This window comes from Silurus meridionalis, chromosome 13, assembly GCF_014805685.1.
Source record: "Silurus meridionalis isolate SWU-2019-XX chromosome 13, ASM1480568v1, whole genome shotgun sequence".
Classification (NCBI taxonomy): domain Eukaryota; kingdom Metazoa; phylum Chordata; class Actinopteri; order Siluriformes; family Siluridae; genus Silurus; species Silurus meridionalis.
The window spans coordinates 8,393,889-8,417,738 of NC_060896.1; the positions used below are offsets into that span (position 1 = coordinate 8,393,889).

General features: G+C 38.6%; 2 protein-coding genes and 1 long non-coding RNA gene across 3 annotated transcripts in view; 2 read left to right on the forward strand and 1 right to left on the reverse strand.

The window, feature by feature from the left end:
- Positions 1-17,829, forward strand: part of gan (gigaxonin) — a 20,744-nt gene extending 2,915 nt beyond the window's left edge. Inside the window, exons 2-11 of the mRNA XM_046865144.1 lie at positions 178-292; positions 377-727; positions 3,056-3,276; positions 7,973-8,094; positions 9,233-9,345; positions 10,068-10,220; positions 10,311-10,447; positions 10,816-10,950; positions 11,066-11,175; positions 15,287-17,829. Coding sequence (XP_046721100.1) covers positions 178-292; positions 377-727; positions 3,056-3,276; positions 7,973-8,094; positions 9,233-9,345; positions 10,068-10,220; positions 10,311-10,447; positions 10,816-10,950; positions 11,066-11,175; positions 15,287-15,468 — 1,639 coding nt within the window. The 3' untranslated portion in view covers positions 15,469-17,829. The remainder of the gene's footprint in view (positions 1-177; positions 293-376; positions 728-3,055; positions 3,277-7,972; positions 8,095-9,232; positions 9,346-10,067; positions 10,221-10,310; positions 10,448-10,815; positions 10,951-11,065; positions 11,176-15,286) is intronic.
- LOC124396135 lies at positions 15,640-23,518 on the reverse strand. Its single transcript, XR_006927732.1, has 2 exons — positions 23,395-23,518; positions 15,640-21,562 (listed from the first exon to the last, which is right to left on the reverse strand). It is a non-coding gene; the product is annotated as an uncharacterized LOC124396135 (long non-coding RNA).
- Positions 23,407-23,850, forward strand: part of LOC124396133 (c-Maf inducing protein) — a 37,707-nt gene continuing 37,263 nt past the window's right edge. The window contains exon 1 of the mRNA XM_046865142.1: positions 23,407-23,794. The gene's annotated coding sequence lies outside the window, so the exon portion shown is untranslated. The remainder of the gene's footprint in view (positions 23,795-23,850) is intronic.

The following is a 23,850-nucleotide window of genomic DNA, read 5'->3' on the forward strand; positions in this document are numbered from 1 at the left end:
TACAGAAATGTGTTTTACTGCGTTTACACATCCATTATAAGTGAAGTTCGAGTAAACAAGTTAAAGTTGTACACAGTGAGATTTTCCTTACTGCAGTAAAATGTAAAAAAAAAAATCAGTCATGGATATGTTACCAATTGCTTGATTTACCCCTTTTACATGTTTACATGTTTACAGGACAAAGCTAAATTACAACCCACCCAAAGATGATGGATCTATGTACAGAATTGAGCTGCAGGGCATATCTATGCCTATCATGAAGCAGATCCTGGACTACATCTTCAGTGGAGAGGTGATATATTCAATTATCTGATTGTGTATTTGAGAGAAAGCAGCTGTCAGGAAAAAGCCTGTTGATTCTCCTGTCTGTTTCTAGATCTCTCTAAATGAGGACACCATCCAGGACGTGGTCCAGGCCGCTGACATGCTGCTGCTCGTCGACCTCAAGTCGCTGTGCTGCCAGTTCCTCGAGAGCTGCATCACGGCAGAGAACTGCATCGGCATCCGGCTCTTCTCCCTGCACTACTGCCTGCACCACGTGCACCACGTGGCCACAGAGTACCTGCAGACGCACTTCAGGGACGTAGTGGACACGGAGGAGTTCCGCGAGCTCCCGCCCGAGCGCCTGTGCGAGCTGTTGGCCATGGAGAAGCTCAACGTGGGTAATGAGAAGTACGTGCTGGAGGCCGTGGTGCGCTGGCTCGCCTACGACATCGAAGCCCGTCGGGTGAGATCACGAATTTTGTTATTAATACTCCGATTCTGCTAATAATCCGATTATTACTCGACATCATAATAAACCCATTTGCTCTACAATAGATCATTTCTAACCCCTAGCCAGTCCTCTGTCTCTTTCTTGGCTATCTGGCTGTGAACTCGCAATTTCCTGCTGATGGGGTGAATGCTTTATTGTGAGTCATTCGGAAGCCAAACCTCTGTCTTATTTTTCAGCACAATTTCCTCAGAGCACAACAGGTCGCCCCTCCATCTCAAGGGAGAGGGCCATCAATTACTTCTCTCACATTTTCCCAAAGTTAAACACGCTGGAAGGAAACATTCGCTGTCTTATACACTATATTGCCAAAAGTTTGCAGACACCAGGTCATAAGAATGGTATGTTCTTCCACATTTAGTCCCAATTTGCTCTTACACCTCCCTCCACTCTACTGGGAAGATGTTCCACTAGATTTTAGAGTGTGCTTGTGCACATTTGCATTCATTCTACACAAGGGTGTTAGTAAAATCAGGTACTGATGTAGGGTGAGGAGGCCTGGGGTGCGGTCAGTATTCCAATTCATCACAGAGGTGTTAGGTTTGAGTTTGGAGCTCTGTAGCAGGCCACTCGAGATCTTCATCTCCAAACCATGTAAACCGTCAAGGAGCTCACTTTGTGCACAGCTGCATTGCCATGCTGGAACAGATTTGGGTTTCCAAGTTTTCCAAGTTTCAAGTTTCCACTTGATTTTGGGGTTCGAGTAAATGCAAATACTATGAATTAGATACAGTGACATATAGTAGGGATGTTAAGATTCACCAATTCACATTGCTGATCGATTTTTAAAAGTGTGCATCGGACAAAAGTGTGCGTTTGTATCACAATGTATAAAACGATTTATTTCTATAGATTTATTAGTAGATGCGTTTATTTTTAAGAAAGTGACCAATAATTTTTGACCACTATCCTATATGAAGATCGAGTTCTCCTCGCTAAACGGTTTCTCAAACATACAGTTACAAGAATATGTTGTATCGCAACGATACGGAGAACAGGGCGTGTCCTGAGAGTCACACGGAATATGGATTAACATGGCAGAGGTAGAGCTGCATCTTCCTGGAAACTGAACTGTTTCCTTTGTGCACCACAAAGGTCTGTTTGTGAAAGGGCCATGCGTTAGAAGTCAGAAGGCATTTAAGTAGATTGTTGATTTTCTGTCTGGCTGAACCAAAGCAAATAAAAGCGACGTATCTGTGCCATATTGATTTGCATAGCAGCTGATTTATTTTTCCCATTGCATTGAATTGCAATGAAATCGGATCGCACTGCATCCTAATAGGAGTGAATCGTATCGCATCAGTAGCTGCTTCATATGTATCTTTATTGTATCATATTGCTGGCTGTGCATCGAGATGCTAATCGCATGAACCTCAGTAATGGAGATGCACATTTCTAACGAATATGGATTGCTTGGAGAAGACAATTCGATGACTATTTCATTCACTATTTGCCACTATGAGGAGCTCTCGAGTAGTATGAACAGTTAGTGAAGAAGTACAGAAATAATACCTTTATTTGTCATTTGAACCTTTAGAAAAAAAACAATCACTGCTTGCTCTGTAGAGCATATGAAGGACATATGTCTCAAATACCAAGACGGCGTCCTCAAAATGATACAAAGGACACCCTTTCTAAAAAGATAAAACACAATAACCAATACAATATATAGACAAAAGTTTGTGGGCTCCTGCCCATATGATTCTTTCTGAACATCTCATTCCACATTTAGATTCAATTCTCTGTTATAATAACCTCTACTCTTCTGGGAAGATGTTTTAATTCAGTTTTGGAGTTCTGTGCTCATTCAGCCTCAAGGGTTTTTGTTGAAGTCAGTTAACGGTGTGGGGTGAGAGGGTCTGGGCTGCAATAAGGTTGAGGTCAGAGCTCTGTAGCAGGCCACCTAAGATCTTTGACTCCAAGTCTTCTGTAGCATATCTTCATTGAGCTGGTTTTGTGCACAGAGGCATTGTCATGCTGGAATAGGTTTGGGTCTCCTAGTTCAAGTGAAGGGAAAGTGTAATGCTACTGCATCCAGACATCATATACAATTGTGTGCCTCTAAATTTACAACAGTTTGGAGGAAAAAAACACATATGACTGGAAAACTACCAATAACTTTGTCTATATAACATATCTGTTGTTGAACGTTCTGTAACGTCAACACTGCAAACTCATTTTAACACGTACAGTATGTTGGACCTGTGTCATGTTTTACACCAGAATGTCTGATTATATGTATGTCTGTTGTTGTCTTTGAATCCTCCTGCTCTGTGGCTGTAGGTGCACATGAAAGAGGTGATGTCTGCAGTGTGGGTGCAGGGCCTGGACCAGAGCTACCTGCAGGAGCAAATGCTGGGAGAGGCACTGATGAGGGAGGTGATTGGCGAATGTTGCGTGGAGTCGTTAAGAGGCGCGGCGCAGCAAGGAGAAGAACTGCTCGCTGCCTTCAAACCCCGCGGCTACTCCGAGTGCATCGTCGTTGCAGGGGGTGAGGACAGGGCGTGAGTATTCGAACGAGTCGCAAAAAGAGCATGTGGAAATACAACCCCAGTTCCAAAAAAAAAGATGGGACACTGCAAAATGTATATAAAAACAGAATGCGATGATTTGCAAATCTCAAAAATCCAAATTCTATTAACAATAAGCATACAACAACAAAAAAACATATCAAATGTTTAAAGTGAGAATATTTACCATCTTAAGAGAAAAATTGGTCATTTTAAATTTGATGGCTGCAACAGGCCTAAACAAATTCCATGTATCACTGTGTAGCATTATGAGTTCTTTCGACATACATCTGGGAAGAGGAGGAGACCAGTTGCTGAAGTTTTGAGAGAGGAATGTTGTCCCATATGTGTCTGATACAGGATTCTAGCTACTCAACAGTTCTGGGTGTCCTTCGTTGTATTTTACATTTCATTATGCAGCAAATGTTTTTCAAAAAGTGAAAGGTCTAGACTAGAGGTCGACCAATTGATCAGCATGTTTTAATTAATTAGCAGTAGATTATACTGCAAATTAGGCCGATTATAAGGCAGGCGTATCTGACACACCAAATCTGTCTTACCAGCAGAGGCGGACAGAGTACACAGCTTCAGTACTTAAGTAAAAGTACCCCTTGCTAAATTTTACTCAAGTACAAGTAAAAGTACTACAGTCAGATGTCTACTTAAGTAAAAGTACATAAGTACTTGTTTTTAAAAGTACTTGAGTATAAAGAGTACAAGAGTAAATTTTCTAAATATTGCATTACTACTGCCACAGTGCTTACATTTATGTACAGAAACGTCCTACATGGAGTTATGAAAAATGTTAATGTTAATACCTTGGAGAATGTAAAAGGAATTCAAAGTGAAATCAAGTCATTTTCATCTTTTGACCATGTTGCTTTATTTAACATTTCTCACTTGCACACAAGGCAATAGAACAATGGCAACGCTCCGACAAACCTCGGCTAGAGTTTTAATGGATTTTTTGCACCCACATTTGAACCTGACTGTGTCAAACTGACCACTTACTCAAGAACATCAAAGCAAATGCTCAGCTTACATTAATGTGTACTATCAGAAAAGAAAATGTGAGTTTCTCTGATGAAAAATCAATCAAATCAATAAACCTAAACCAGCAAAGAAGGCAATATAGCAATGTTGTAACACACCTCTGAACCTGACCATGTTATACACGGCGCATAGAGCAAAGAAGAGAAAATAACAATGATTAAAGAAAATTAGCTAATTAGCTGTGTTTAGGTCAACAAACAAAGAAGGAAAAATAAAATTCAGCTCATTTGAGTGACAGTATTAAGCCCCTTCCTCTCACATTGACTTACAGGCAAAGGCAGGAGAAAAAACTTTCAGCTGAATAACACCATTCTCACACACACAATCTATGTGTGACAACTCTGTGTGTGTGTGTGTGTGTGTGTGTGTGTGTGTGTGTGTGTGTGTGTGTACTGTACTTCAATTCAATCAAATATCATGAAGTCCTTGTTCAACTTGAGGAGAAGTTGGTTCTCAAAATTCTGTGAATGAATTGATCCCCTTCTTGGGGTGCAAAGCAAACCTGCTATGCTAAAAAGCCTTTCACACACTGCTGAGCTTTAGTGAGAGGTTACGCACAGCTGGATAGGGGGCCAGTGTATTCACTCCTTCAGCTGTAGCGGCTAGGTATCCATCAAGTTGTTTACTTATCTCATGGGAATGCGTCTGCTTGACATAAACCGGGGAAGACGAGAATGAATATTTTATGAGTGATGATTTCTATTCAAAATAACGAACGTTACAGATTAATTATTTTGCACTCCTGGCATACATTTAGAAATTAATGTCACTGCAAACCAGTTTAATCATAAACGGTGGTCAAATATCGAAGCTGGAGTCTTAAACCTTTCTTGTGATGCTGAGTTTGTCCAGATCAAGTGAAAGTGTGATGTTTTGACGAGTAATTCATTTTGATCAACAATAATCCGGGATCACCAGTGATCCCTGCCGCTCAAGGGTTTAAGCCTCAACAAACACTATTGTAATCCTGTCTAGGCCAGCTGAACTGTTATTTTTTTTAAAAGCCAAATAGGGCTAGCTCTAGTTATTCGCTCTGGTGAAATAAGTGAACTGAAAATGCCCTGCTTGCAACTAGCATAGAACTAATTAGGCTTTAACATTTTTGTATGGTAAAAAAGACGTTTCGTACTCGAGCTCAGACTAGAAAAGATATGCTCTCTCTATTTGTCAGGGGCATGTCAAAACATGAATCTGAAAGGACTTCAGTTGATTTGATTATTATCTATGTTACACCATGATTAGCTTGCCTCGGCTTACAGTATGTTAACTATTGTCAGGCCAAAGTTAGCCATCTGAATGGCAAATTGGCGGGTGCATGTGGCTTCGACTACTCAAACGTAACCGAGAATGTAAAAAGCTGCATTATCGCAGCTAGCCAATCATTTAGTGCACTTTTCTGTAGCTAGACTCTAGCTTAGAAGAAATGTAAGGAAGTTTATTTCAATGTTACGTACCTTAACATGCTTCCGCAAGTTGGAGGATGAATTCTTGTTAGGCTTTGATAAAATTCTGTTTTGGTAAACACAGCAAACACTTGAAGCGAAAATTATCATTAATTTCTTCAGAAAATTCAAATAGTCTGGCAAGGTGTGGCCACAGGTTGGCACATTCCCGGGATGGACTTGCTGCGTCTTCATCCACTGTTGTTTCGTCCATGGTTTCGTCTCATCTAAATCTGATTATGCAGTTGACTTTGGCGCAAAGCTGAAGGTGATTGCTGATAGGCTGTCCCAAGCATTGGCGCCTGCACAATCCAATCACGTTTGAGAGGGAAACAACAAATTGAGGGTTTTTGAATTTTTTCTTTTTTCCTTTTTTTTTTTTTTTAGAAGTAACGCGTACTTACGGTTATGGGAAGAAATGTAGCGGAGTAAAGAGTACAATATTTGCCTCTCAAATGTACTTGAGTAAAAGTCATGAGTACGCTCCAAAAATGATACTCGAGTAAAGTACAGATCCCTCAAAATTGTACTTAAGTACTGTACTCAAGTAAATTTACTCTGTTACTGTCCGGCTCTGCTTACCAGCAGGTGGCAGTAGTCTGTATTCGGCATCCAAACACAATGGCCGACCGTCAGCGTGTTGTGTACCAGGCTTTAAGTTCTTATCATTCGTTCTTAATCTAGCCTTATAAATTTTATTGGTTAAATATGATGGTACTTTTGAAGAGAGAATGCAAGTACATTTTTAGAACTATATTGTTAGTGATCTGTAGTTTAGGCTACAGGTAGACACGAGGACAAAAACCTGGTAACCATTGCACTGATTGAGTTCTTGTGTTGTTCAATAGATGGATGGATAGAAGCATTTGTTGCTCTCAAATTATTAGAGATGCAGCTTTTTGAACTGAGCACTGATAACAAGCCAGATGGTCCCTCTTCTTTCTTTAGCCCAGAGGACTTAGCTTTTGATAATATAATGTACTGTAAATGATGAGCTATTCAACTGTATTACAATTTTATGTTGAGGATCACTATTCTGATATTGTTCTACAGTTTGTAGACACAGTCTTTCACACATTGGTGAAGCTCTGCCCATCTTTACTTCTGAGAGACTCTGCCTCTCTAAGACACTATTTATACCCAATCATCTTACTGACCTGTTGTCAATTAGCCTAATTAGTTGTAAAATGTTTCTCCACCTGTTTAATTCTAATAGCACTTACTTTTTACAGACTTTTGTTTGTCCTGTCCCAACTTGTGATGTGATGCATCCATTTAATTCAAATGTATTTTTTTTTTTTTTTTAATCGTGCATTTCCTCAGTTTAAACTTTTTTTTGTTTTCTATGTTTTATTGTGAATTGAAACAAAGGTATTTATTTGCATTTTACAAAGTGTTCAAACTTTTTTGGAATCGGGTTTGTATAGGTACAAGAGCATTTATTAGCAATCAAACCTGGATACACTTTGATTGCTTCTAGTATTGTAATTAAACAAAAGGGTCCCAGTAACACACTAAAGAACTGTTGCTTGAAATTTAATAGGAATAACACACAACACCGTGTGCAGGAAAATAAGCCGGAAGCATTGCATTACTTTTATTCTTTAGCAATTTATCAATTAATGATGTTTAAAAAGTATTAAAGATTATCATTATCATATTATTTTTTGTATACATTTGTAGCTACAACTTACTGTATTGTAAGCATAAATAGTTATTTACCAGTCTTTGTTTTATTAAGTTAATTATACGAACAAAATTAAACGTACTTTACCTCTGGCACTGGAAAGTCTTTGGAAATTGCTCATTAATCATCAGCCTCGTCTGAAGGTAACATCAAAATATTCATATCTATGCACGTTTTTTAATGTTTAATATAAATCGGAGCAGCTAAAGTAAAAAAAACAATTATTTCTGAGTGTATAGTGTTATTTTATAAGTTTATAAGTGGCGTTGAAAATCATAGTCGAACTACCAAATATTTTAATGATTGATAACAAATCGTGGTGCGTGCGTGTGCATTTATTTTTTTTTCTATTCAAATTTTTTTCTACAGACTTTATGCTAATTTATGTCCCTAGATTTTTTTTTGTTTGTTTGTTTATTTGTAGTTTATAAATTGGACCTTATAATCATTTCAGTTATCTTCATGTCTGCTTAAACTGAGCGTGTTTTCTGCCCTGTTTCCTGTTCAGCACTCGGAAGCCGTCTGCAGTGACACGCTGCATGTGCCCGCTTTACGACAGGAACCGGCAGCTGTGGATCGATCTTCACCCCATGAACGAGAGACGGATTGGTCATGGGGTGGTTACTGCCGGTCAGTACCTCCTCCGAGACAGAACTTTATTTCTGTCCTGTTTTTTTTTTATTTTTTATGCAGAATATAAGAAACATCCTGTAATGATGTTATTTCTTGGTGGTGCTTTTGTTAAAGGTGGTACAGACCCGGTGTATGGGGTGGGAACACCCTAACAGAGTTGAGTCTTGAATTCTTAAACTTGTCAAACCTGTGTGATTTGCATTCTGATTCATGAAAGTCAAATGATCACTGTTTAAAATGGAAATTTGGAACTAAGATTTGGCGATCCCAGAGTATTTAAGTCAAATAACAGTAATTTAGTAATTACATTTTTTTAAAATGATTGCAAACTTTGAAAACCTTTTGTCGTTTTCTTTGTCCTGAGTCCTATGGAAGCTCGTTTCTGCCATGTAAAAAAAAGGTTTGCCTAATTCCAACTTTATTTCTCTCAATTCCGAGTTCATTTTTCGTAATTCTGATTTTTTTCCTCGCAATTCTAACTTTTTCATGAATATCCAAAATTTAGGGTGGATCCACCGGTAACCATGTTGTGGGCTTAAAGTTTGAAGCCATTGGTGTATAAACGAGGCTCCTCTGCTTCATCTGTCAAGTTCTGTCTCCTCCAGAGCGGATTGTTAGTCAGAGTTCTCTCCAGGGATCAGAGACTTTGTCTGAAGAAATTGTTTCATGGGGCGAGTGATAGGTCTCCTGCAATAGAGATCTGCCCGCAACCTTACTGACCACCTTTGGGATGAATTAGAATACAAACTGCACCCCAGTCCTCCTCACCCTACATCAGTAACTAAATTTATTAACACCATTGTGGCTGAATGAGCACAAATCTCCACACCCACACTCCAAAATCTAGTGAAACATAATACTATAAGAGTGGAGGTTATTATAACAGCAAATGGGATGTTAAAAAAATACTTATGGCCATGTTCCCACAAGATTTTGTCCATGTAGTGTATTTAATGACCGTAAGTTAATTTCTGGACTACATAATTTTTTTTTAGTAGTAGTGTGTTTATTTTATTTATTTATTTTTGTCTATTTAATGCTACCAAGCGTAGCTTGTGATTAAGATTAGTGAATGCCATTCAAGAGTGTAGCAAATACTAATTGTATTCTTCGTGTTTACTGTTTTCCTGATCAGATGGCTGCCTTTTTGCGATTGGAGGAATGGATGAAAATAAGACCGTGTTGAGTAGTGGAGAGAAATACAACCCAGAGACTAACACCTGGACGCACATTCCGCCAATGAACCAGGTAACAACAGTAACAAGCAGGTTTAATTTCATTTCAACAATTTTCATTGTACACCAACAAGACGTAACTTTATAGCCACTGATCAGACATAACATCATGACCACCTCCCTAATATTGTGTTGGTCCCCATTTTGGTGCCAAAACAGTTTTGAACCATCAAGCATTAACAGCATTATCTTCTTCAGCAATTGGTGCTACAGGTGGATCGGACCAAACGGGCCAGCCTTCGCTCCCCATGTGCATCAACGATCTTCGGCTGCCCATGACCCTATCACCGGTTCAGAGATGCTCTGACCCGGAGATGCTCTGACCCATTTGTCTAACCGGCACAATTTGGCTCTCTCTCAAATCCTTACACTTCCCCATTTTTTCTGCATCTAACACATCATCTTTGAGGACGAAATGTTTACTTTTGCTTAATATATCCCACTTACTAACAGGTGCCGTGATGAAGAGATAATCAATGTTTTTTACTTCACCTTAATCATAAGGTTAAGGTTATAAGGTCATAATTTTATGCCTGATCAGTGTATGTTTAAGCGTCTTCCTGTTTATTAAATACACTTGTAGTGTGTGTTTCCACCACTAGGGGCAGCGCATGCAAGCTTTTTAACTTGCACTCTGAAACAACATGGCGGCATCTTCGAGATAAAAAGACGAACAATACTGTAGCTCAACAGCAGATGTCAGTGTTTGACCGTTGTTATATTTGGTGTGCTTAGGCAAGGCAGCATTTTTGTATTGCTGAGTTGGATGGACTCATCTACGTCCTGGGTGGTGAGAATGAAGACACTGAAGTCCTCCTGACGATGGAAGTATTTGACCCTCACTTCAATACCTGGACAACGCAGACCAGCATGACTACTGTCCGAAAGGTGAGAAAGAAATGCAAAAAGAGTGCGAGTCAGTTGTTTACCACACACGTGGTCAGTGTTGGACAAACGCCTGCTTGTGTCATTCTTCAGTTTGGTTGCTGCGCGACAATGAAGAAGAAGCTGTATGTCATGGGAGGAGGGTCTTACGGGAAAATCTACGACTCTGTGGAATGTTACGACCCCAAGACTCAGCAGTGGACTACAATCTGCCCCCTAAAGGAGAGGAGGTAAAAAAAAAAATGCATGCAAACATTTTGTCATGATATATTAGAATAAAGGGAAGCTTTTGGGACCCATCCGGGGAAAAGAGGAACAGGCATCAGATTATTTCCTGATAACGTCTCAGACAACAATAAAACTTTGTGCTGTTTCACTTGTAATATTTACCCATGTTGTGTAACAAGCGTTATTAAAATGTACACATAATACGAGACCGATCGACTCGATCTTCTTGTTTGTGAATGCACGCTTGTGTGTTCAGACAGATTGGAGAAAAAAAAGAACATGACGTTTTGTTTCCGTTTGTTTCAGTCTGAGCGATTGTGTTTGTGTATACACCAGAGAAGCTAACATTAGTTATGGATGTTGGCGGCAGGTTTGGCGCTGTGGCATGCGGCGTGGGTCAGGAGCTCTACGTGTTCGGAGGAGTGAGGAGCAGAGATGCAGACAACCCCGAGTCCAGTCAAATGACTATCTGCAAATCTGAGTTCTTTCATGATGAGTTGAAAAGGTGTTTTTTTGTGGGAGTGGGTTTGGTTTTCCCCCGTATCAGATAAAGATTTTTTGTTATGTTATGTAATGAATTACAGTCATGTCAATCTCTTTCCATTATTATAACCCTACAGATGGGTGATGCTTGATGATCAGAACCTTTGCATACACACCACATCGTCATTCGTATATGGAGCCGTTCCCATTGGAGCCAGTATATATGTTGTTGGAGAACTGGACACGGGTAAAAACACATCTCTCTCACTCTCTCTCTCTCTTTCTCTCTCTCTGTGACTTTCTGTTGATAACCTTTTTTAGAAAATTTCAGGCACCACATTTGTTTTCAGGTTTTTGCTTTTGAAGTACAAACGCATCACTCCAAGTACAGTAATCCCCCGTTTTACCGCGGTTCCAAACTCGCGGTTTATCGCTGAATTGCATTTGCCACAAAACTAATTTGATTAGCTGATAGCATGATAAAAAAAACTTAATAAATGGTAAAAAATCTTTATTTAATAGTTTACTTTATTTAGACCCCTTTTTGGGTAATACAGAAGAATATACTCGACACGAGAAGGTATTTATACATTCAATATGTTCATTCAGAAATGAATTAATTCCTTCCATCTATAATTTATTAATTTACTCCCTCGATATGTAGATTTGTCAACAGGCAAATGAAGGTGTCTAGTATAATGAGTCTAATTACACTCACACACACACACACACACACACACACACACACACACACAGAGACACTGAAACAGTGCAGTGATTAGACTACACACACTTGCGGTCCAACACGTAATGTGTCCCCAAGGGAACCCAAAATTTTTATTTAAAATGTTCCGCACGTAAAAAACGATTGCATTCGGTACACATGTGAAAGCCCTGTACTGAAAACATTCGGTATAAATACGTGCACCGTTAAACCCCTAGTATACACGGATAACAGGAATATTTGTGGAAAAAAACAATTCTGAACAGTTTGCTGTTTATTACACTAATTAGAATAACATATTTACCGTGTGTGTGTGTGTGTATAATATATATATATATATATATATATATATATATATATATATATATATATGTGTATATGTATATGTATGTATGTGTGTGTATGTATATGTGTGTGTGTATGTACAGTATTTCTTTTATTTTTATTCTTTTTTTATCTTCTATTTCATGGAATTAGCACATTATGACTTATCTTATTAAAAAGTTTCAAGTAAAATGCACTGTGCCAGACTGCTGTTCTTTTCCAGGGTCTATTTGTTCCCAGAATAGGCTATGGTTCATCATTCCACTGTCCTATAGAAAAGAACACAAACTCGTTTTCACTGGAAAAACTCTTTCAGTGGAAGTCTATGAGCAGTTGTTGCATTTCACCAGTTAACAAAAAGTTCAAACGTACATTCACGCCTACAAGTGTTTATAATAATAGTAATGATGATAGCAGACTTAAAAAAAAATCCCACTACAGCTTTTATAGAGGTTTCCAACTTCTGAAGGTTCTATGGGATTCATGTGGCATTTATGTAGAGGCACTTGCAAGACTTTATTGCTGACATGAAAGCATGAATTCTTCCATCTTGAAATATACAGATCTGGAGCTTAATTGGGGAGAAAAAAGTATTTGAGTGAAGAATTAATGAAAGGTTTTTACGTGTTGTCGCTTGTGTATGTATATTATACAGAAGCAATGAATAGATATTGGGTTGAGAACATATTGAGCAGGTCTGGGGTGCAGTCAGTGTTCCAATTAATCTCAAAGGTGTTCAACAGGGTTGAGGTCAGAGCCCTATAGCAGGCCACTCAAGATCTTGGTCTCTAAGCCACACAAACCTTATCTTCATTAAACTGGTACTTTGTGTACAAGGGCATTGTCATGCTGGAACAGGTTTGGGTCTCTTAGTTCAAGTGAGGGGAAATTTTTACACAACCACCTCTAAAGACATCCGATTAAAATATGTGTTACGGGTTGTAACATGTCTCAGAATTTGTGGTAACACTTTTGGAAAGAACCACAAATAGATGGAAAATCAGATGTCCCGATTAAATGATAAACCTTGAATGAAGGGAATAATAATATTTTGAATAAATGTTGTGGTAACAGAGGAAACCTCACTGTATTCGTTATGTAATTTGAAAATTTGCATTAAATATCTAATATATTTCTATATAATTTATAAAAACATTTAAAATTTGCAATTAATAATTTGCATCTTTAATTTACATCCTAAATTTGCTAATCCTCACAATCCATTGCTGTGAATTAAATCACAGGAGGAAAAAAAGACTATCTTAAACAAGCCAAGTAATGAAAGTAAAAAAAAAAAAAAAAAAAAAAAAAAAACGCTAAATTCCTGAATTGAAAGAACAAAAAAACATTTTTAAAGCAAGTTCATGAAGGTTTTATTGTTTAGCTCCACATTTAGTCCCAATCTGCTTTTATTATAAGCTTCCATGTACGGCTGAAAAAATCAGGCGTCCCAATACTTTTGTCTGTATAGTGTAGGACTGTTTAATGAGTCGTGAATAAAGGAAAAAAATAACTATTGTTTAACCGAGTAAAAACAGATTTATTGATTTTTTTAATATGTCAAGACATGCTGACAGATGAGCAACAGCACACTTAAATTCCCAAAGGGTAAACCCCCGAATGAACAAGTCAGGTGTGTCCCCTTTAGCATAAAGGAACAACATTCCACTGTTCAATAGAGGTGCGGATTCAATTCAAAGCATTTGTATTATAACGATTTCAATTGCTGTTTGATGGTTCGTTTTCCTCTTTTTGGTTGTCTAACTTGTTAGAAATATTTCAGCTAGCTTTGTTGTTATTGTTCTGCACTGATTGTACAGTAGTTTGCTGTTGTACTGAGCTTAGTAACACGACAAGGAAGCAGGAGCTAGATAAATATCACCTAGGGGTTTTTGCCAGGAAACTCAGTAAGGCAATTAACCTCTTGATAAAAGCTCAGAATAGATGGCTTTCGCAACATGTGAGATGACGTTCTGTGTTTAAATAAGACGTTGATATTTTAGGTGTACAAATGTATGCACACTTCAGGCTCCATTCAGAGATGTAAACACAGCCTTTATTTAAAAACGGATAGGAACCGATATTAATGTTTGCCCAAAGGAGAAGTTGATTGGTTCTTGCTTTACCAGAAATGTTGCCCTTTTTTTTTTTTTATTATTTGTTCACTTTAAGCTCTTTTAACATTGTTAAAAAAAATCCTATAGGATTTAGTTCATATTTTTGCATATTAATATTTTTCAGCTTTGTTTGATTTTATTGAAATAGTTTTGTTTAACACTTTCACATTAGTGTTAAGCATCAGGTGTTTCCCATCATTACCCACAATGGCGTTCCATTTCCAGCCGAAAAAGCATCCTCGCCATAACAGTGATGCAGCGGCGCTGTAGTCATTTAGTCTTTCCAGCCTAATCACTTCCTCGTGTGCATGCTCTATGCAAACAGATACACACTAACACCATCGTTAACACCACTGCACCCGCCATCATCTCCTCACTAATTAGCCGAGTCGAGGTTCTGCCTTCACTCTGCTCAATTGTGCACTCCGTACTCCAGCATTTGCTGAGTCTATATGATGTCTGTCTTAGTTTTGTCACTAATAATAACCATTAAACGTCACCAGCAATGTCACCAGGTGACATCAATACGGCACACAACCGTTATTTCTCATAAACAAGCACCAGGATCGCAAATGTCCAATCAGTGGTTGTTTCACTCTACAAGGTCTCATGGGGTCTAAAAAAATCCAAATTTTAGGCCCTAAAAAGTCGCTGTTGTGGGTCGTAAAGAAACTTAAACCGGTCTTAATTTTCCAACGTCCATGTAACACTACCTCTAATGCTCATTGAAATGCTTCTGTTTTTGTGTGTTAGTTTCCGTGATGTTATCCCGTAGATCTTTATTTCGCTAGTACAAATATAATTCGCTGTATTACGACTGCAGATGAGACCAGCATGCAACAGCTTTCTGTTGTTGGATTGTACCACAGACGTAAAACAGATTTAGTTTTTCAGCTATGGGGATGTGCAAGTTTAGCGATGTTTGGCTTGGGAATAAAATGAATATAGCAGGTTCGGTTAAGGCCAGCTGCTAACAATGTATTTGTGTGTGTGTATGTGTGTGTGTGTGTGTATGTGTGTTTTTGATGTGATATAGATCTTAAATATCATTAATGGTCTTAAAAAGGTCTTGAAAAGTTTTACATTTGACTTTGTGAAACCTGCAGAAACCCTGTTTAAAATGAATTATGCCCAGATTGAGAAAGTTAGGGTTTTTAAAACTTTTTTTATTTTCTTTTTCTGCGTGTGTGTAGGTACCAGTTACGACTACGTGCGAGAGTTTCGGCGCAGTACAGGTACTTGGCACCCGACTCGCCCCCTCCTGCCCTCGGACCTGTGTAAGACCGGCTGTGCTCCTCTCCGCATCGCTAACTGTAAACTGTTCCGGCTGCAGCTGAAACAGGGTCTGTTCCGGATCCGAGTGCCATCCATGTAAAGAGCACCTCCTCGCCCATCTAGTCATCTTCTTATGCTTGCCGACCGGGTAAATACGTGCCACTTGGGATTGGCTTTGGGAATGATTTTAGGCGAGGATGCTTACTGAGTGAGCTGGACATTTTGTCCACTTTTTTGTTTTGTGTTTTCATATGTTTTCATATTTTTTTTAACTCAAAGGGATGTCATTTTGATATGTAGCAGGTAAGCTACCTTTTGTAACTGTTAATATTGTGTTTTTAGAGAGATCCACGGGTTGTTGCTTGCTGCTACTGCCTTTTAAGCTAACAATAATACTGATAGATTTGGAGGGGGAGGGGGGGGGGGGTGTTTGGTAGCTTGACTGTATTTTTTTTTCCTCTCATTTTTTTATTTTATCATTTATGAATTGTCTTACACTTGGATTACACTGTTGATGGGAACTGCTTTGGACTGTCAGGAGAAGAATGATGGGAACAGTGGTGTATTTTTAGCCCGTATTAAACATGGCTTTAGAATAGAAAACACAAGACTTCATTATCTAGAATGAAAAGTATTTGGGAGAAAAAAAGTGTGCATATTTAGGAAGGTGGAGATTGTTTCTATAGCATTATTGCCGTTTTATTATAAACACTGTACCTCAAAGAGTTAATTCCATGTAATAATTAGGGCTTAGGCATGATACACGTATATAACCGGTAGTAGGAACTTTTTTTTTTTTTTGTATTGATAAAATCGTACTAGACGATTGCGCTCGCTCTGATTAAAGCCGCTGTGTGTGTGTGTGTGTGTGTGTGTGTGTGTGTGTGTTTTGAGGGTGACCTTTGAACTGGCTTTCCAGTCACTGCAGACCGTTTTGGCATCCGGCGTGACCCCATTTGTTGTGTGCGCGTCACAGCTGCTGCTGTCTATTCTAATCGGTACACACTTCTAGAGAAGCTCGTAAGCATACATTCGACTGCCCAGCGATAGAAACGGCTACAACATTTAAACAAACATTTGGGGCAGAGTTTGTTTTCGGTGTTTTTATAATGGACGCAGGTCATACACGCTCGACTGCTTTGTGGTTTGTTTCGTTGCACTAATAAGGTCGTAGCATAAGACTAAACTTTTTTTACTTAATGAAACGACAGCGAGTTCTGATTCCGCGTTGGGTTCAAAACCAGTTTGTCTGTAAATGCTGTATAATAATCCTGTGTTCCAGGTATGAACAGCGTGTCATGCTCACGCTCATGTATTTGTTGACTCGGGTGTCTGTGTGCTAAGCGTGTAACACTCCTTTTCTACGAATTAATTGCAACTTCCCAGTGTCGTCCTGCGTACCTCGCTTTTTAAACCCGACCATCTCGTCTTCAACCAAAACGCAGAGCCTTGATATGCACAAGCTATCAACAAAGTCGCTACAAGCTAGACTTTTAATCACTGTTGGATTTTGATTATTGAGATGTTTTTCCTCCACGCTATGCATTATCAGTGATAACGTCGTTTCCCTCAGCTCCTTTCAAACAGCCTTGACCTTTGCTCTGAAATTGTCAAAGCATCGTGCGATGCTCGTGCAGTTAATAGGGACGCCACTTTACGAGAGTTTATGTAAGAATGTAACACTAGAACATATGTACGCACCTTTGAAAACACTGCTCATGGCCAGCACTTAAACATACGGTGTGTGTGTGTGTGTGTGTGTGTGTGTGTGTGCAAACATAGGATAACTTTCAACGCGCACTACACATTCCTTCTTGTGCCATTGTGTACTGTATAACCTTACATTTGTAAAGGACCAGATATAGAATATTTCTTGCTTAATTCTGGATAAGCCGAATGGTGACAGCAATGACTTTTTTAAAACCTATCTATTATGCCTATTAATAATACACCTCAAAGTATGTGTATGAGGAAAACTATATAAAGGTATTTCTGATACACGATATGTATACCAGTATTTATTTAAAAAAATCTATCCTCAAGACACTAGAATAGCATTTGGAAACAAGGACAACAGAGATGTCGAAATTAAAACAAAAGTCACGAATTTCTACCATTTTAAAATTCGTTTTTTGAGGAAAATGTAGAAATTCTTCAAACTCATAGTTTAGTTCGTTTCTAAATCATTTAAAACAGCACAAAGCTTCACAGCTTCTTTAATCAGAGTTTGTAATTATTAATAAATAATATTTTAAAAGAATATCAGGATACTATCTGTAGGTTCATTTCTCGTATATCATTCTATTGCCCAGCCTCGAACAGTGACACAGACTAAGAACAAATGAGATGCGTTAGTTCTGAATATTTAAATAACTTTTTTGTATATTTATCTTTTAAACCTGAAGCTGAACATCCAGTTATTCAGAAGCTTATAAGGAAATAAACATCATATCTATGAAAATCTGAATTGTCAGTATCTTATTTCTGGTTTGACAAGCTGCCTTAAGCAAAAAAATGTACACAGGCGCTACATGTAAAAAGAATTTGTAGACGCCTCACTTTCTGTGGTATGCGACCATAGCGTAATACATCTAAACGTGCAAGTTTAACATCACGTTCCATAATTAGAAAATTCTAGGTAAATTTCTTTCCGGGATATTTACATGAGGAGTTTTGGAAATATTGCAAGTTGGAAACTTGCCAGAATTTGTGGAAATTTATGGAAAACTAGTATATAAACTGTATCATATACAAACTAAAAAAATAAACATTTTGTTTGGTCATAAGCTGACGTATGCAAACTAATACAGATTTTTTAAATTTTAATTTCACTTTGATTTAATTGTAAGTAGTCAAATTCTAAATATATATATCACAATATTAAGGTTTTGTTCTGTATTTTCGACTAAATAAATGCAGGCTTATTGAGCATTTAGAGACTTCTTACAAAAACAGTAAAAAAATAGTCATGTGTCCAAAGTTTTGCCATTACTGTACTACTGTATGATAACAGAAACCAGGCATACAGAAGGTAGAAGAAAGAGCATCACAGATTGAGCTAGCCTCACAAATTGTCAATGAAATCGTGCCAGCTTATATTTAGCAAATCTGATTTACTGCCTAGCTACTGTATAAAGATATTTTGGTATTTGCTGGTTAGATTTTAATACCATAAATAAAATATATTCCCCAAGTAATATCAAAACTTCCTTAAAGGGATGTGATGCATTTGTTTTTTTTGTTTTTACAATTGTGTAATTTTGTTGCGCAATAACTTACACACAGAACAAGGAAGTTTTAAACATGTAATTCACATGAATTCTCGCCAAATATTTTGACATTATATTGTGAGCAGGATTCAAGAAATTATCTGTGTTTATGTTATGGAGGAATGCACAGTGCATGTCCAGGGTAGAAATTCAACGGAAATTGCATTGAATGTGTTCTCTGTTACAGGCTAAAGTGCAATTTGGTCAGTTTACTATTTGTTCCTGTTAATTCCCATTGAAAGTTTTAGTCTTGAAAATCCCTGGAATTTTGCATCCCTAATAATAACCTCCACTCTTCTGGGAAGGCTTTCCACTAGATTTTGGAGCACGGCTGTAGGGATTTGTTGTTTATTCAGCCACAAGAGTGTTATTGACATCAAGAAGCCCTGGGGTGCAGTCGGTGTTCAGATTTATTTAAAGTGCTCAGTGGGGTTGAGGTCATTGTCACTTGAGTTCTTCCACTCCAACTTTAACACACCAAATCTTCATAGAGCTCGTTTAGTGCACAGGAGCATTGTCATCAGGTTTAGTCCTCCTAGTTCTACTAAAGGGAACTTCTGCATCTTACAAAGGCATGAGATACATTAATGTTCTTCCAACTGTGTGGGAACAAATTTGAGGAAGGACCAAATATGAGTGTTCTTGAGTAAACCATTTAGAAGCCAAGTAGGTTCATGTTTAGAAAACAAGAGTCAATAAACTAATATTTTGACTCTTTTAGTACTCTGTTTAGTCTGCTGAAATACTTCTTCCTCACACATCGCTGTATATAGATTATGTTCCAAAGTAAGGAACAGTGTGTAAACCTTAAGCTTCCCTTCAATCATGTCATAGAGCAAATATTCAATATTTGGTCGCTGAATCTGCTGCGATACAGTACAATACAACTCCTTTTCGTAGTCTCTGATAAAATATGGAATAAGCCTGCTGATCGTTTGTAAATGATGATGATGATGATATCATAGAGAAGGACTATTTTTGCTATTACTTTTAGTTGTGGCCTTTTGAAATCTGTGCAAAAGTTGGATAGTTTCACCCTTAGTCTAAAATCAGGGGTGGATTCTTATTCTGCACCTACACAGGCACCTTGACAACGAGTTGCACGAGTCGATATTACCCAGTGTAATAATCCATAATTCATAGTTTTAATACTGATTTTTCTTGAATGGCAATATGTTATGGGAGTCCCAATTATTTTTTTGAAGCACATTTTTGTTCACGCACAATAAAACAAAAGTGTGCGTCTTCATCAGGGCACGTGTTTGTACACAGATCCCTGACACAAAATCCACACCGATGCAGGTACTTGGAGCATGGTGTATGAAGAGCCATATTTACAGTTACAAGTTCATCTTCCCCTTTATTTCAGCCAATCACATCCTGGTGGATGTTGTGGTAAATAACTAGCTACTATTGTATAATTACATTTTTTTGACACTAAAGCTAATAAAGTGACCACAAATAAAACTATTTCATCAGAAATTATTCTTTTATACAGATGCCATTTGTTGCGAAAAGGGTTGACACGCTGTGTGTGTGTGTGTGTGTGTGTGTGTGTGTGTGTGTGTGTGTGTGTGTGTTTTCACTATATAATATAGAGATGGTTAGGATTAACGCAACAGGATTAGAGAAAGATGGAAGCATTAATCATTTAACTCAAATTGCTCTCCTGGTGAGAGTTAATTTAACAGGTGGTCTTGTGACTTGGGACAACGATGAAGCTCAGATTGGCAAGGGGTTGGACCTGGCCTCTAGTGCCCTACATTAGGAGCTTGGGAATTATCCTCTACGGCCCAAAGCCGTCTGGTTGAAACACAGAGCAGACCGGACAACTGGTTTCTATATTCTGATGTGAAATTTAATCCAGCTGACCTTTGAGTGAATTTTCCAAGGTGAGGGGTTTTGGGGTGATTTGAACATGGTTTAAAGCATATGCAAACAGGACTAAAGTGTCCTATCTCCTATAGGGTTTTTTTTTTATCATTATTATCATTTAAACGTGTTCAGATTTGCCTTCTTGTTCTTCTTCTTTAAATAAAAGTGATGACGATAAATGTATAGAAAATGATATACAGAACTGTTTACAGGACGTAGCGTCTTCTTCCAATTTAACGGTAAATTCCCATAAATCCATTGTGTCGTGATGTTTCAGTAAACCTGTAAAGAGCAAACACTGAATAAAGGCGCTACAATTGTCTACCGGTTTCTCACTTGTGCCATTGTTTTCACAGCACCCTGAGAACGTGTTCATATGATGACTGTTTTGTGTTGATAAAGCACGGCATATAGTCTGAGCTTTCTGTAAAGATCTGATCGAGTCATAACAGATGTTTGTTTCAGTGTGTCGTCCAACATGTGATTCTGTTTGTGGCTTGTGACTACGTGTTGCAAAAAAAAACAAAAAAAAAAAACAACAACAACCAGAAGTCTTTTCTGAGTAAATGCAGCAATTCAGGGGGAAGGCTGAATTAGGAAGGTTTGAGTGGGTGAAAGAAATAAGAGAGCACACCCTGGGAACCCATGTAGATCAAGAGTTTTCTTTTTAAGTCTCTAATCCATAGCCTCTTTTCATCCATAACAAAACACTTCCTGTGGTCTGCTTCCTGTGCCACAATCAGCCACGGGACAAAGTGCTAGGGCGCTCTGGCTGGTATCGTTTTTGCATAATATGGTAAGTCTTATTCATTCCTGGGCAGGAAGGATGACAGCCAGGCAAACACCGCGTGGTAAGGACTGCTTTTTTGCCTCAGCCTGGGCTCTGTGGGATTGCGCAGTCTATCATCAGAGTATATCCAGCAGGGATATGAGCACCATGTCTCAGCAACCGCACACGGTACAGGCTGTCAACAAAACAAGAGAGCTTGTGGTCTTTCTCATGGGTACTAATCAAGCAAGTATCTTTGTTTGGTGGCACGACGTCATTGCCTGTAAAGAGGTTAAAGACAACACACGATACATGTTACAGTCAAGTTTCCCGCAGCATGAGAAGTCTACAGAGGAGTCTTTTCAAGTGCGTAAAATGCATAACTGCTTAAAAAGAAGGCCTTGGGTTCAGAAAGACAAATCTAAGTTGAAACAAAACAGCTGCTCTTTATGGCAGGAGTGAATTAGAGACTAGATAACGATTGCCTTTCTCTGGCTGATATGAATTTGATATGAGCCAAAATATAAAGTGTGTGTGTGTGTGTGTGTGTGTGTGTGTGTGTGTGTGTGTGTGTGTGTGTGTGTGTGTGTGTGTGTGTGTGTGTGTGTGTGTGTGTGTGTGTGTGTGTGTGTGGGGCTAATTCACTTTCAGTTTCAAGTATGTGTTTTTTTCATACACTTCTCACCGTCCCATGATTGAAGACTTATGACGTCAAGGAAAAAGTCATTGCTACATTCTTGAGGAGTGTCAGTAAATGATGTTTTCTTGGTTGATTGCATTGGATGGCTTGCTGAGCAATCTTGTGCAGTTTCAGAAGTTTTTTAATGGATCAAACCCAGTTGGTAATCAGTGGGGTGAAGCGATGACCAAAATTAGAGACTGATTTTTTAATTTTTTTTTTAAGTGAATAAATAAATGAAAAAATGTATAAATAAAAGATTAAGAACACATGCGTAAGTCTGTAGCGTTGCTACTCTATGGATTCACTGTGTTGGGTAAAGACTTTCAACTCTCGGGTGTCTTTATCAAAGTACATATTCAAATCTGTTTCTCTCTATTACAGTCTTGTTTCGTTTTGTTTCGCACTCATCTCTAGTGTGTCTAACTGAGACTTTCACATCCTGGATCCCAACCCTGTATTAAATAATACCATAGCAATGTCCATTTCTCCATGCAGAAAACACACACTGCTTTCCAGCACTGATAAACCTGTACAGATGTAAATGTTACATTAATTACATCATGCAGGACAGCTATCAAACACCGAAGAACTTGACTTTACTGATAGTCACTTAATGAAATTTCTGTCTATTTTTGTCTAAACTGAGCTGCATTAGTTTGTTTCTTTCTCAAGTGCTGTCTTTCTGCTTATAACTACGATATAATAAATACTGACAATTACAACCACTTTATTAAAAAAGTAAAAAAGATGTCCAAAGACAAGTTTGCATAGAAGAACTGATAATGATGATGATGATAATAATAATAATAATAATCATTAGTTTAATTCCCACCACCAGCTTGTTTGTTTTGAAATGGCCAATCTGACATATCTGATAAAATGTTGGACCTCTGATCAGTAGGTTGTGAGTTCAAATCCCACCACGACTAAGCAGGTACTGCTGGGCCTTAGTCAGTATACAGCTGTATTTGGTAGCCTAAAGGGCATTCCTTTAGGCTGGAGGCCCTGGAGGCTTCATGCCTACTTTTGTCATTTGGTCTTTTATTAGGCTTAACTGTCTTTGAACAACCTTCAGAGCGCAAATCGAGTTGATAGACATGATGGCTTGGAGATCCAGATAAATATTGCATACATTTAATCCTAGTGATCTGGACATTTTAGTTCCAGATTCATTGATTTGAACTGGAACAGGTTTGTTTTGACAAACTGACAATGCTGAAAGACTTATACTTACAGTATAACAACAACAAAAAAACGTTTCTTCTCTTTCTTTCTCCATTTTGTATAAAGGGAAGTCTCTCTCTCTCTCTCTCTCTCTCTCTCTCACACACACACACACACACACACACACACACACACACACACACACACACACACACACACACACTCCCCCCCCGTGCTATAAGGACGCACACAAGCGCATCCGCTCACCTCCCCATTGACGTCACTTGGAAGTCATGTGACCAGGTGTGGACCAATCAGGACACGCTGCCGAAGCACTCGGTTCCTTCGCTGAGCTAGAGCGAGAGAAAGAGGAACCATGTCTACAAGCGTTTAAACCGAGCCCGAAGCAGTGGAGATCATCTGTCAGGGGGGTCGAATCGCCTCTCAGCTTCGACGTTGAACGTTGTCCTGTCGGAATACCTAAGGGGAATATGCAGCCGTGAAGAGTGCCGGAGCGGATATGGATAATGGCCCGAACATATTGAATAGCTTCGTCAGACGACGAGGAGGAGGAGGAGGAGGAGGAGGGAGCGCTGCTGGTGCTGCTGCTATCGAGCGAGGAAACACGTTTAAGAGAAAATAAAGGCAGCCAGAGGACACTGGATTGGTGGGGAGAAAATAAAGACTGTAATATAAAGAAAGACTGACTGGTGATTATTAAAG